The following is a 15,084-nucleotide window of genomic DNA, read 5'->3' on the forward strand; positions in this document are numbered from 1 at the left end:
GTCTGCCTCAGCCCTGGAGAAAAAGAAAAGTAATTATTTGGCCCAGTGTCAAGAAAGACAAGACTTTTTAAATTGTGCTGTGATCAAATATGTATTTTAAGTACTCTTCAAATCATGAAGTCTTATCTTGTTTAAACCCTGATTTAAGCCAAGCTTCTTCGGAGGGCATATTCCTTACTTCCCCTTTGTCTCTCCTGACTTGCCTTCCTCCACATCTAAGCACCATCTGCTCTTGTGAAGTGAGATGGTGAAGATAAATTTTTTGGATGTAGGACCTGACATAGAAAAGGACAAAAGCATTTTCATCTGCATTCTGAAAAATACATCTGGGTTTGATGGAAATTAATTCTGTGAAGATGTGCATCACTGTGTGCACATTGCAGCAGGATAATAATTCTTCCGCAGTTTGAGATGCTGATTACTTTAAGCCTGAGTTGAAGCTGCTGGCCGAAGCATGTGGCTTTACAGGTGTGGTAGTTGTACTCTTCTGTGAGATCATGCAAGCCCATTACACCTATAACAACTTATCTACAGAGTCCCAGCACAGAACTAAGCAGTTGTTTGAACTTCTGAATTTCGTGGCAGAAATTTTCTTTTGATTTTATTGGCATCTGCAATGAGACATCTTAACAGCTACCATCCTATTGTGCTGATTGCTTCTGAGTCAAAATCCCTTACGTTGTTTCAGATAGGTCAGCTTCAATAGTGTTCAGACAGTGCCATCTTTGTGTCTGTTTCTTACAAAAACAAGTGGCCGTATGTGGTAGTCACATGTCATCTCAGGATTTGAGTGAATTTTTTAACAATGATTGCAATGAATAATTTCAGGTATATTTTATTAAGAGTTTGCTGTTTATGTGTGTACTATACCTGCAGAAACTGTAGCCTGCTCAGACTCCTTTACACGAGTAATTTTCTGTTGTTTTCTTTCTGACCACTTTTGCTATTAGACTATGTCTGGCTGAAACCTTCAGAAAGGATTTGGGGCAGTTAGAGACTGTGGAATTATCCACCTGCCATCTGCAGTCTTTCATTGACATTATTGTTCTGGTTTAAATCCAGATGTTGAAAGAGCAGTGCATTCTTATCCCTTTGTCTTTTTCAGACTTGATAGCAGCGTCTGAATCTTTGCAAGGATATTTTTTGTCATAGTTTTTTGCAGCTTCTGTATAAAATCAGGTTACGCTCTTTTCCTGTGCTGTCTCTTTTTTTTTTTTTTTTCTCTCTCGATTGGTATTGGTTTAAAATCTTCACATTCTTCCATTTTCATTAATACTGTCAGTTAAACCTTTGTCTAGTCCCAAGATCTAAGATTTGCATGTTTGGAAGCTCAAGTTTGGATAGATTTTCTGTTGGCAGCAGTACCACTGAAGTACTGTCTCAGTGGCACATTTTTTCATTGAATGCTACCTGATGACTGAGTGGAAGGCAGACATCATAGCAGCTGCTGCCAACCAGCTTGTTTGTTTTTTTATTTCAGCATCTGAAGGTAGCTAGGAAACATAATAATAAATGCTATATTTAGACAGGTAGCATCTTATCATTCTTACGTGCTGTCATGTGGTGCCCTACAGGCAAATATGAGAGTGTCTGACCCAAAAAATTGATGGTGTGGAAAAAGCTCTTTGGCAAGAAGTAGTTAAAAGGCTTCTTTCCTGCTATCCTGTTGTTATAGTACCTGCAATATTCACTTCTTTCATGGGTTTGGATAGTCTAAGACATGCTGAATTCTAGCTTCTGGCCTAGTCAGAGTTGTGTCAGGAATTCTCCTGGAAGGAGGTTGTGGAGAATCGTGTCATAGCCCTTGGAACAGGTAGGTTTAACCTTCAACACAGGAGGTTGTACTCCAGCTGTAATGCATGCTGATTTCTTTCAAAGGCAGGCAAGTTTCTTCCAGGAACAGCTGCTGTGTGCTCGAGTGCCCTGCATCAGTTCAACTACAGTTCAGGTCTATTGATACAAATGGGAGATTTCAGTATGGGATAAGCTGAGCTGTGAATTCACAGTACAGTATTTTATTAGTGAGTAATCAGCTGTAAGTCGGATCCTTTTGTTCACTGTACGATTACACTTAATCAGCTTGGAGAGGCCCAGCTATAAGAAATCCTCACCTCGCAAGCACTGGCTGAGGTTGAAATCCGCTTCACTTTCTGATGCCCTGATATGAGTAAATGAGGATGCCTGTGTGTACAGACAGTGAGTGACAGTCAGGCTTGGCAAGGCAAGGCTGGGCTGGGGCAAGGCAGAACAGCCCTTTTTTATTCCTAGCAGAACAGCCTCCAAAAACTGAAGTAGGATACAGTGCTTTTGCCGTAACTTGGAAGAACAGACTGCAAGTGCTGGCTGTTTCTCTATGTAGCCATTCTCAGAAATCAGGTTATTTCAGTCAACCTGAAGGTAGGGAGAGTGCAGCCTCCTTCATTTGCTGTTAGGACAGGACTGTCCATCTCCAGAGATTTCTTTTGGTTCTTTTTGTCCGGAGGCCAGTGGCTCAGCAGGTCAACTGCCTGCAGGTCCAACAAAACTGCCTCAGAGTTTTAGCTGGGCACCTCAGTGGCCTGCGTTATGTGGGTGCATTTTACTACAGGGAAGGATGATGTGTCTTTTCCTTAACTCCTTTTCCTCATTTAAGGTTCATGTGTCAGTGAGGAGGGAGTACGAGTAGGAAATAGACTGGGAGAAGTTGTTCTGTATGAGGAAAAAGATGAGAAGTGGCTCTGTTTTGAGCCTGACAATGGCTGGTTTCACCTGATGCCTTCATGTATTCTCTGAGCTGATTTTCCTCTGCTTAATTATTCCTCAAATGGAAATTATGTCTGGCCTTTTACTGTCTGTGTTATACTTCCTTATAACTTCTAGTTTTGCTTATTCTTTTCTCAGAAAAGGGAGTGCGAGTTGTTTACAAGTTTCAGGGTGCAGTTCAACATTTTACACTGCTGAACAAAGATGGTTTTGATTTCATTCTCTGCTGTAATAATTGCTACATTGCTCTGTTGACTGTGCTTTTGTAGAGTGAGCTATTAAAAAACTGAAATCTCATTTTCAAGTCATTCAGAGCCCATCATTATGCATATGAAGTCGAGGTGTTTCTTCTTGCCATGAATATCAGTCTATATTTAAATTGTATTGAATTTCACCCACATTTTTACTGGTTAGTTATTGGTTGTCATTAAGTCCTTCTGTATCTCTTAGCAATCAACACTTGCCTTCATCCTCAGTAGCTTAGTATTACCAGCAAAATTTGTCACTTAACTCTTGTAATTTTTCTCAGTCACCCCACTGGGATTCATTAGGGAGTATATTGAACACAATGTATTCACAGTGCAGATGGCTGTGGGGCTGCATGAGTAATGTCCCTCCATTATAATGACGGACTACTTCTTTGTACCATTCATTTTATCTCTTCTAGTTGTTTCTTTATGCAGATAAGGATTTTCCCTGTTGTCCCTTAGCTGCTTAGTTCCTGTAATACCGAGATTTATTTTTTTAAAGCAGCCTTTGATCTGAAGCCTTTGAGGGGGCAGATTTCAAAAACGGAATTAAATAAATGGTAAAATGGACACTGTTCCAACTGCTCATGTTCACGAGCTGCTGTGGAGCTTCCAGCCTTCAGTGCCTGGCTCTTGCTCTCACCTTGTTGACTGAGGTGCAGGTGAAGGCAGAGAGGAGGTGAATTTCTCTAAGTGCAGCAGGAGAACTGCTTGACCCTCAAATGTAGCATGTCCATTGAGGCTTGTCTTACTGTATGTATGCTTACTGTATGCAGGCCAGACAAAGTTTACCATGGCTTGAGGACAGCTTTACATCAGTGGTGCAAACTCATTGCCAATGTGGTTTATCATGGAGTAGTTTAGTTGGAGGGAATCTTTAAAAGTCATGTGGGTCAACTCCCCTGCAATGAACAGGGATGCCCACAGCCAGATCAGGTTGCTCAGAGTCGAGTTCAGCCTGACCTTGGATGTCACCAGGTATGGAGCATCAACCACCTCTCTGAACAACCTCCCTACCTTCATAGTAAAGAAAGAAAAAAATAAAAAAAAAAACCCACTTTTTATGTTGTTATATTTGATCTACATCTCTCCTCTTTCAGTTTGAAATCATTTCAGACCGTTAACTTTGGGCATTTTTCTTGTGTCCAAACAATCAGCATTCAGCTGTAACTAGTCTACATTACAAACACATCCCAGCTTACTTTGAGTATGCTATTTTGGGATTAAATTTTAGTCAAAATTCAATTCCCACAAATTCCATCCTAAGTTCCTTGGTGAAATTGCTTGACAGATCTCAAATGCAAATTCTTTAGAGTAAATCATCTCTAATCCTTATTTTTCCTTCTTTTCAAATCAGGTTGACCATTTTTATGTGCAGCCTCCTCTGCTTGCTCAGAAGGTATCCAGTCCTTTTCTCAATTGGGATTTTGAAATGAGGATTTGAAAGTAAGACGGGGACCTAACATTAAAAAAGTGGATGGCAAAATTAAAAGATCAGTGTGAGTGTGTGCATCACATAGCATTCAACATCAGTAAATTGGCACTAAATGGTATTTACAATCTCAGGTATACAGTCTTTGAGAGAATTTCTTTAACTGAAAAGAAACTATTTTTAGAAAAAGAATTCCCAGATTCACTTTGTGCTTACAGAAGTAACTTTAAACAAAAACAAACAAAAAAACCTGAATCAGCTTTTTTTTCTAGCTTCTCCCAGTTCCCTCTTATCTGTCCACCAACACATGTGCTTAAGAAGTCTGGAATCAGATTTCTGGCTTCTGCACTCCATTACTCTTTCAGATAATCTATTCTTTAATGTCTAGCAACTGCAGACATACAAATGAGGATGCTGCAGCTTCAGTTATTAGAGCTATGTCAGGTTTTTCTTCTTTTTGTTTTTAATCCTCAAAGTGGAGTACTTGGTGTGGAAGCTAGAAGCATATTTTATTCAAAATCCAGCATCTAGAATTTGGATGCCTGTATTTCTAGCTGTTAATAATTGTTTTTGAAATACTGTATTACTATGAATTTATTTACCCATCCTACGTGGTTTTGCACATCCAACAAGTGTCTGAGTGTAATTACATGGGATGAGCCCATCATGGCAGCTCCCAGACAAATCAAGAAAACAGGTAGTGGTGTTTCTGTAGAACTGGGCAGACTAAAATCAAAAAGAAACCCACAACATTTTGAATGTTCATTTTTTTTTTTTTCTCCATCTCATGACTTGAAATGAAGAACCTCTTCCCTTGACTGAGCTGAAGCTTAGTCATAAGGTTGCGAAGTAAAGCCCATTTATCCTGGGATCTACTTCTGTTTCTCTGAGATGGAACTAATAGTGTCACTGAAATGGTAATGTTTCGGTGTCTTTAATGCCTCCATAGTGCTCATAAAAGACATGTTTGCTCTGCTTTGGTGAATAAAACGCTCTGAATTGGCTTTTCTTGTAAGCTAAGCTGGGGGGTTAGCAATGTAGATGATAGAAATATGGAGGGATTTCACACAATTACAATCATAGAATCATAGAATGGTTTGGGTTGGATCATGTAGTTCCAACCCCTCCACTATAGACAGGGACACCTCCCTCTAGACCAGGTTGCTTAAAGCCCCATCCAACCCTGGACTTCAATGATTCTAATGTAGGAAGGACATCCACAGCTTCACTGGGCAACCTGTTCCAGTGTCTCACCGCTCTCAGTAAAAAATTTCTTCCTAGTATCTAATCTGAATCTGCCCTCTTCCAGTTTAAAGCCATTTCCTCTTGTCCTGTCACTACATGCCCTTACAAAAAGCCCCTCCCCACCTTTCCTTCATGAACTGGAGGGCCACTATAAGGTCCCCCTGGAGCCCTCTCTTCTCTAGGCTGGCCCCAGCTGTGTTATGTGCTGCAATGTTTTATATTAAGGGAATGGATTCTCATATAATTCTGTGGGGTTATTTCCTATTATTTTCTCCAAAGTACTAAGATTTTGAAACACGTTAACCATAAAGGTAGTGTCTCAGTCTGATTGTTTTCAATAACTTAGTTTATTTATTTTAAATAAAGCAGGCAGGTAACTGTAGCATGTCTGTGCTTTATACTTAAGAAACAAACAAACAATCCCATAGTTTATTAGTTCCCATGCTTTATATTTTAAAGCAATATACATGCATATTCACTCCTCTTTGCCAGCAGAGCAGTTTCTCTGGTCTGTGTATCTTACACTTACTAGTTCTCCAAATGTACATGGTCATTCAAGAAAAACAGGATAGCACAAAAATGCTTACAATGTAAAAATAAGCAGATTTCACCATGTAGCATTTTAAAAAACCCACCACACCTCATATGCTCTGTAAATGAAATATTCAGGCCTTGCTTAATTTAAAATTAAGAATTAAATGACACCGAAATAATTACTCTTAACAAAAATCCATTGTTTTATACATGAATAATAGTATTGCCTATAGACAGGACATTATCAACAACTTGTGTATAGCACAATTTTAGTTTACTGATTAACCCTCAGAAAGAGACCAGGAAAACAAAACTTTCAACTAGACTTTACATTATTAGATATTTTAAAGAGGTGTGCATATTATCAAAGGTTTTTAAAAATTAATTTAGTGCTGTATTTTGTTGTTTTGCTGTACCAGATCGAAAGCTGATTTAATCAAATCTCACTTAATCCAGTGATTATGTCCATGTGAATAATACTCAAAGAACTTGGCTCTGTGTGAAAAACATCTTCCCAGAAAGAAATGTAGTAGGCTTACACTTAAAATAAAAAATAATAATAGTAATGCACACACAAAACAAAAAACCACCACCAACAAAAAAAAAAAACAAAGAAACCATGGATTGGGTTTCCCTGTCTCACTGTATAATGATTTTCACTGAAGTCTCATATCCCAAGAAATGAAATCTGTAGCCAAGATGATATGATATTGGGCAATTTATATAATGCAGGTCTGCACTGCTGTTGAAACAATAGGCTGAGTGTATTGACGTGCAGATAGCCTGACTAAAATAACATATGTTACAAAAGAAGCTGATATGCTTTCTTGGTGGAAAATGTTCAGTAGAAAACTACTTGTAAACTCTTTCTAACGTGTTACTATCACAAGAGTAGTTAACATGATGAAGAAAATCTCAGGCATGTGACTGCTTGCACTGAAGTGTCAAAGTGTGTTTTAGCCCTGTTAGGCCACGGTTGTGGTTTTAAAGTAAAGAAGATGCCTCTCAACCTTTTCTCTGGTGCATTGCCATCTCATTTTCCCATGCCAGATTACTCTGTCTTTTGCTACTTTCAAGAGCTTCTCTGTATTTTTCACCTTTTTTTTTTTTTTTCTTTTTTTCTTTTTTTCTTTTTTTCTTTTTCTCTTTTTCTCTTTTTTTCTTTTTTTCTTCTCTTTTGTCCTAGGTGTACTCCCTCATCCTTGATTTAAGAATTGTCTGGTCTGCTTTGATCTGTTTCTTTACGAATCTCCTCCTGTTTTGCTAGTTGTGCTCCTTGCAGTGGTTGTGAACTCCGAGTCACAAGTTTGAACACAGATGAGCCGTGAAGAGAATGTAAGATAGTTTAAAAACATTTGCAAAAGGTTTTGTGAGAGAGCAGAGGAGGATCTGTGTCTCTCATGCTTTTGCAGGTGTTCTGCACAATGGCTGTTGTAGGACTTCCTCCGAGACTTGTTAAAAGCCAGCTCCCTCTGTGTTGTGTTTTTTTCCATACCCTCTTTTCTGTGTTTTGCTCTTCTTAACTGGCAGTCTGGTAGTGGCTGTTGGTTTTTTTGTTTGTTTGTTTTTTGCTTTCACTTAGTAGGATTTTTCTGCCTTTCAGTCTTAGTATGTTCAGGTCCCCCTATATGTACTAAGAATTAAACTGAGATATGTCTGGAAAGTGTCTCTCATGGAAAATGAAAGACATGGGTATTGAGCTTCATGAGGGGAAGCAGAAGGCTGGAAGGAAAATCCTGCCTTGTTCTGGGAACATGTTTCAGACATATGAAGCCTCTATAACATGGACTTTCCCTTCTCTGTTATTCCATTTTTCTTTAAGTTTTTACTTTACATTTCCCTTCAGGATCTGAGCAGCCTTTGTGGGCAGGCAATGTGGATATTCTCCACATGATAATACAAGCTTGCATAAGCTGGATCCTTGTAATAGTACAAAGGGGTCCCAGATATACTAAAATTTCAAAATGTTTCTTAACTATAAAGCAGGTACACTGAGCTACGTGGTCCATTTTAATTCTTGAAATAAGACTAATGCATCTGGTTTTGGTTGCGGGCAATTAGAAACATAAGGAGATTGAAATGTGCGCAGTGGTGTTCTCCACCTCCACGGCTCCTACCAGTGGCTGACCAAGGAGAGGCTTGCAGGAGGATGCCCCGACGTTATGGAAGCATAGAAGCCTTTCTGTAAAAGCCTTTCCAGATTTTACTTTCTTCCAAGCTGTGGGAAACCTCCATAAGCACTAGGAGACGGAGTCTCTTTAAACCCAACCTCTGTTTCCTGAAATGACTTGCCAGGCAAGGGAAGTTTCTAGTTCTTTGGGTTCCCCAGGGGCCCATGTGTGTGCTGGGAAAAGTGGGGGAAGTGAGGACACGTGTGTAAATGTGGCACTATTAACTCACTGTTCTTGATACAAATGTTTCTAGTTTCTACTTGCTTTATGAACTTGTCACTTGTGTAGGGCAGAGTCTTCAGCAGCAGCTGTGATTCTGTTCTGCTAGGAGGAGAAGCTTCCTAAAGAAGCCATCTCTGTAGCGAAGAGTCATTTTAATCACCTGAAATGGCTCGTCTGTGAGTGCTGGTACTTTTTCTGTGTGCTACAAGCCTGCTGCCACAGGAGATTTTTGTTGTACCAGATTGGATATCACATTTCAGTGCGGCAGATGGCATGTGTGTGACAAATGGCCTTTGGTAGGAGTAAGCATAGCAGGAATACACTCTAAACCACTGGCATTTTCCTCGGTCTTTTGTAACATCACCTAAAGTACACCTTTATGCAGTGCTCATTATAGTCACCTGATGCAAGATCCAAGCTTTTGAGATACCCGCTTTCTTCTGTTGTTTGTATACTTGTCCAACTGGCAGGAATGTTGAGAGATGCATAGCAGAGCAATGTGGTATTTAAGGTGAGTTATGCTTAACTCATCTGCGGCCTGCATTGAGAGAAGTTATAATAATTTCACTTATTTTGCCTGAAAGTGCCTTGTGTCAACAGACATCTGTTTAATTATTTAATGGAGATCCTAGCTTGCAAGATGAGTAGAACAGAAACATGCATGATGTTGTTTATTTTGAACTTGATGTGGAGACATTCCTAATGATTCAGATGTTGAACGGAATGTAACAGAGCGTTACTCTGCACAGCCTTACTCTGCCAGAACTAATGAGGAAGGCTAGGGCAGTTAAAGGGTCGGAACAAAAGAGCTCTGGGGCAGAGTTTGTAAGTTGGACTCTTGTTACCAAACTGTGATTCCTACCACCGAACACCTGTGTAGGGTGGGAAGCAGCCTTCTGAAGTACTTCTGAGAATTTTGCAAATATTTTCTCTTTAAAGAGAGAGCGTGTCCACAATTCACCAAGGCTCATTCAGTTCTGTCTGCCGTGGCCTCAGATGTATTGTTTGTCATGACCAATATGGAGATTACGTAGAGACCCCACCTATACAGGTACTGCTATGGGGGCATCTTGACTATCCACCAGAAAAGACCAGAAAAAAGAGCTTTACTGCTTGCTGTGCAAGTTCTATGTAAAGTTCTTCTATAGCATTAGAGCTTCATAGTGGGATTAAGATTACTTTCTGCAGGTACTTGATGGTGGTTTTTCTGGAAAACCTTGGAGCATGTCAGTATCTGTGTGGCATCTCATTCTCTCTGTCTCTGCTGATTTATTGGTAATGGTGAGTATGTCAAACCCTGAAATCTTGTTTCTCTAGGAAATCAAGTCCATGGTTAAATACTCAGACTTGTCAACCTTGTTGATCCTACCCTGTTTTTTAATTACTTTAGATATCTGCCTTCCACTGATGTTCTGTAACTACCTGAGGGTAAAGATAAGCTGTTCTTTTCTGTTGTTTGAAGCATTCAGTGAGAAAGGCTTCATAAAACCTTCAGACCGATACAGGACATAAAGAACAGACAGTTATTCCCTCTCTGTAATTTGCAAGTCTCATCCATGTGCTTTGACAGACTTTCTGGAAGGTATGCTTTTCCTGTTTCATGACAACTATCCTGACAGGTGTTTTTCTTCACCAAAGCAAGTTATCCACTGACTTAAAAAGAGGGAACTGATACTTCAGATAGTAGTTGGGAAGTTTATTTCTGAGCACAGGAAAATTTCTATGCTAGTATTCTGCCTTGGCATTTTAAGGGATAAATCCTGTTTCAGTCACCTGCTTCTTTGCATTACCTCTGTTATCTTCTTGTTTCAATAATGAAACCTTCAGAAACTACAAAGGCACGTGTAACCCTGTTGTACGGGATCATTGCTCTCATTCAGAAGTCCATTAGGCTGATGCATTGAAAACCAAAATGAATATATGAGTAGAGCAGAATCATGGAGTGTGAGGCTGGTTTCCATGTTCTAAACTCCCTGTGTTTGTCTGTACTGATGAAAACCTGTGTGAGAGATCTGAGCATCCTTGGATTAACACAGTTTATAAGGAAAACAAGCTTTATACCTACTGAAATTACTGGTTTAATTGTTTGCTGCAATGAGATTGCCTTACTCTGAGTCAAGTGGGGTATGTGCAGATGTGTGTGGAAGAGGTACTTGAAGATATTGTCAATGTTCATGTCTTTCTCCTCTGTAAGAGGACAAGATCTCCTCATGGAAATGTGCCAATACACATGTATGGACCAGTTTGCCTATTAGTTAGCTAAGTAGTCATTGAAAGGCTTACTATCTTTTCACTCAACCGAATAAAATGATTAACACAAAATAAATGCATGTTTACATCTCTTTTTGTACTGTTTCTCCTTTAGTAGTTAAATCAGAAACAATTGAGTGGGAAGTGGTTCATGTTACTTGTGTGGGACAATTTGGACTGGTTCTTGTTTGTCTGGTGATTGTACCTTTGTTCTGTCATGAGAATAAATGAATACACTTCTATAAATTTCTGATTTCTTGCATAGCTACCTGGTTTATTTACTTTTATGTGGTTAACTAAAAATAATGAATCTGTATTGTGTAAGTTGATGGATATATTTTAGATGCATCACAGAATTGCTTATCTTGGAAGGGACCTCTGCAGGTTATCTTGCCCAGTAGCCCCAAGCAGGGCTACCTATACCTTCTTGGCCAGGATACTCAGTTTCTTCTCAGTGTTTTATATTGGAGGTATACATCTAAGTGCTTAAGCAGTCAGTATCTTATAAGGAACTAATGTATCCCTGCATTAAGGCTCTGTAGTGCTTCAGAAGGGCATTTTAACCTTTTTTTTTCATTGTTGAAAAATTAATGCAAGTTTTGGGATAAACTGTGTTCCATTAGGCAAGATCATGTGTCAATTTTGGCATTGTACAGACTGTAAAAACTGCAGATAATGAGTGTTCAGACGGATTGACTGGAGAAAAAAAAGATTCCTAAGTGAAAGTTTGGGGCTGGAGGGAGTGGGAGGAGACTTGCCTCAAGAAGTCAATTGCATACTGTGTGTTTTTGAGGGTTTTAGGATGTTACTTAATGCTTGGTATCTGAAGTATTTAAGTGTCAAAGAGTTTGGAAGAACTGAAACCTTGGCAAACAATTCCAGTTTTGCTAATCCTATTTTGAAAGTGTAGCAAAAGTGTGTGTGTGTGTGAGGCAGGTCAGTGCAGCCTGAAGCCTTTTGCAGATATGTCGTTAGGCTTCTATCAGCAAGATTGTTTACCCGTGCATTGGGACTGTCTTCAGAAAGCAATGTCTGTTGCATAAACTAAACTTATTCCTGGACTCACAGGTTGTGACATCTGAGTCAGCAAATGTCTCCTGCTGGTATATTCAGTTCAGTACATTTTGATGAAGCAGAAGTCTTGTACCAAAAAACTTCTAGCATTGTCATGTGTTCTGTCCCAGAAACAGCTTTCTCAAGTGTAACCCTTCCTTTCTCGCCCCGAAATCTACAGTGATAAAAATCCTGCTGTCATGTCAGCACATGTCTTCAGAGAACCTGGGGGCATTAATGAGAATAGGTTTAGAATTCCTGGCTTGATTTATGAAGGAAAAAAAAAAAAAATCAGAGGCAGTATTCTCTAACCTATTAAAATGTTTGCATTCTACTTCATGGTGATATCTACTTAACATTTGCAGATACAAAGTGAAGAGTCAAATGCCTGTCTGCTTTGTGCATAACAGTGTAAGCTCTTTCTTTGCTTAAAAGCAGTACAATTCCAAGCAGTGGAAAGGTATAGGAGTAAATACATTCGTTCTAAATTTTGAAAGAAATTGATACTCAGGACTTTCTCATTGGATGTTTCTTCTTTCGTTCCTGCCTGTGAGAAGTAAAACTGAAATTTTTTTTGTAAGTTCTACAAAGTGGGAAAAGCAAGGTGACATGTATTTGCTTTCAGTTCCCATTCCTCAACCCAGCTACATTAACACATGCATTTGCTTTTTGTTTGGTTGGTTGGTTGTTTTTTTTTTTATTTGTTTGTTTTTGTTTATTTTTGAGCAAGGCTTTATATTATAGCTACAGAAAAAAGGCATATGCAACCTTTCTGTAGTTTATGGATATAGAAAACTGCTTCAGCCCATGCTGAGGACTCGGTCTTATCTACATCTATGTTCCTTTTGAGAAAGTGCCAAACCTGTTCTCCTTTATGCTGAACCAGCCAGCAGACATCTTTTCTCACTGCTCAATAACACCTCCCTCTCTCCTCCCTTCCTCCAAAAACAAGGTAGACTCCCAACATTCCTCTCATGTCCTGCAAATATTTGTACACTTTGGCAATAAACTTGCTTTGTTACTCACCACTGGCCAGTCCACTTCTACTGTCCTGTATGCCTATTTCTAGTAGCACTTACTGCTGTAGTTCAAGTAGTGGAGGAGGTGTGTGCTGTGGTTTTAAATATCCTGATACAAATCCTGCAGATCATTGGCATAGGCAATTAGCAGGACAGAGTGTGGAAGCATGGAGAGCTGCTAGATACTTGTGTGTTGGGTTTTTGTTCTGGTTTTTTTTTTTTTTTTCCTGGTTTTTTTTTTTTGTTGTTGTTTTGTTTTGTTTTTTTTTCCCTATGGCTTTAGAGTAAATTAAGTATACAAAACTAAGAAAATAATTCTGTGATGTAAATCTTCAAGACAGGATCATGTATGTGGTGCTCAGTGGGAGACCTGCCTTGTGTGGCATACGGGTTAAATGAAGTGGGCAGAGCTCTGGAGAGGTAGGAATGTGCTTTTGTGCAGAAGCTGTGAACTGGAACCCAAGAGCAAGTTCGCACCCTTAGAAATAGTTGTTGACTAATCCTGGTAGTTCCTGGCCTATGATTTGCTATTCAGCTTTGGTGTTACATTAACTCTTTCAGGACAAGCATTTTCGTTGGTTTTCTTGTTGATATTTTAAATCAACAGATTAATTTGGATTGGAATGTTTTTCTGCATGTCCATTTCTTTTATTATATTACAGGGCACTGACTTACATCAATCTAGGAAAAAAAGTGTTGTTTATTGTCTTATATTTGTTTCCCATTTTAATATTTACCACTGCAAAGAGGTTAGATGACTGGGCACACTTTCTTGTGCAATACTAATCATAGAATCACCAAAGTTGGAAAAGACTCCAGGATCATCTAGTACAAGTATCCACCTATCACCAATATTTCCCTCTAAACCGTGTCCCTCAGTACAACATCAAAACATTTCTTGAGCACCTCCAGGGTCAGTGACTCCACCACCTCCCTGGGCAGCCCATTCCAGTGCCTGACCTCCCTCTCGGAGAAGAAGTATTTCCTAATGTCCAACCTGAACCTCCCCTGGCACAACTTGAGGCCATTCTCTCTCAGTCCTATTGCTAGTTACATGGGAGAAGAGGCCAACCCCAGTCAGTTCACCAGTTCTTAATTTGGAGTTTAGACAATTGACTAACGATAGTCAGTTCCCCTCAGTTCATAAATCTGAAAAGCAGAATACCAACCAGATTTTGTCTCTTGTCTCTAATACTGAGCCAGACTGTCCTCAGAAAGTGCAGAGAAGATATTCTTCAAGAGGAGTCTGGCACTCTGCTGTATGGATTTTTCACATGCCAGGCCCAATAGTTGATTAAGAAATTTCATGCTCCTGTTCTGCAGACTTTGTTTCAATCTCATAATTGATTTTTGTGAGCTTTCAATTGAAGCAAGCAGGAGCAATATCTTTCTCATTATAATGACAGTAAAACCTTCTGAAACTTTTGACACAAATTTCTGTGTATCCTCATTCTGAAAGGACCCTTATTTAATCAACATACATGAAGGCAAGGAGGAAGCTTTGCAAGAAGAATTCTTCCTAAGAAGATGAAAATATAAATTTGTAGGTCTAAGTTTCTGTGTCTTTTTATTAGAAAGTCACAAATGCCTCGTAAGACCTACAAGTCTTGGTATAAACTCACAAACATCCTTCTCCTCTGTAAGTAGCTTCTCAATATTACTGTGTGCATCAAAATAGAAAAAAAAAGAAAAAAGCTTTTTGTTCACTGTAAGAGTACAGTCTGATGGTTCTGGCAGAAATTATGTTCCTTAAGACAGGAGCAGGATTGATTTCAGATTCTTCATTTCTTTAGCCTTTGCTGTTTTCTGCTGAACTATCAATATATATGTATATATTTTTTTTTCAGTAGCCTGAAACACATTCCAGAAATGTCTGTGCAAGGGAGAGGAATAAGAATGCCAAGGCTGCTGGTGAATAAGAGACTGTAATGAATCTTGTAAAACTGGACCTTTTCATTCAGAGAGTGAATCTCCATTACTGAGTCTTTTGTTGCCTTCTTTTGAACTGGAAGAGAGAGGAGGAGATGTTAATTGCTGTCCTATGACACTTGCCTCTAGCTTACCTGAATTATGTGGTGGGAAGGGAATGGGGGAAAATGCAGAGAAAACTCATGCTGTTTATTATATCTGAAGATGCATCAGTGTAATTACTTCACTTTAAAGCCACT

At 39.2% G+C, this 15,084-nt stretch overlaps 2 protein-coding genes across 4 annotated transcripts in view; one reads left to right on the plus strand and one right to left on the minus strand.

The window, feature by feature from the left end:
• Window positions 1-3,785, minus strand: part of RRAGD (Ras related GTP binding D) — a 31,205-nt gene extending 27,420 nt beyond the window's left edge. The window contains exon 1 of the mRNA XM_042826027.1: window positions 3,634-3,785. Coding sequence (XP_042681961.1) covers window positions 3,634-3,785 — 152 coding nt within the window. The remainder of the gene's footprint in view (window positions 1-3,633) is intronic.
• ANKRD6 (ankyrin repeat domain 6) overlaps window positions 1-15,084 on the plus strand; it is a 110,528-nt gene that overhangs the window by 5,152 nt on the left and 90,292 nt on the right. The window lies entirely within an intron of this gene.

The sequence above is a fragment of the Centrocercus urophasianus genome, unplaced genomic scaffold, assembly GCF_019232065.1.
Source record: "Centrocercus urophasianus isolate 14NV4802_14NV808 unplaced genomic scaffold, USGS_Curo_1.0 seq_10, whole genome shotgun sequence".
In the NCBI taxonomy this organism is placed as follows: domain Eukaryota; kingdom Metazoa; phylum Chordata; class Aves; order Galliformes; family Phasianidae; genus Centrocercus; species Centrocercus urophasianus.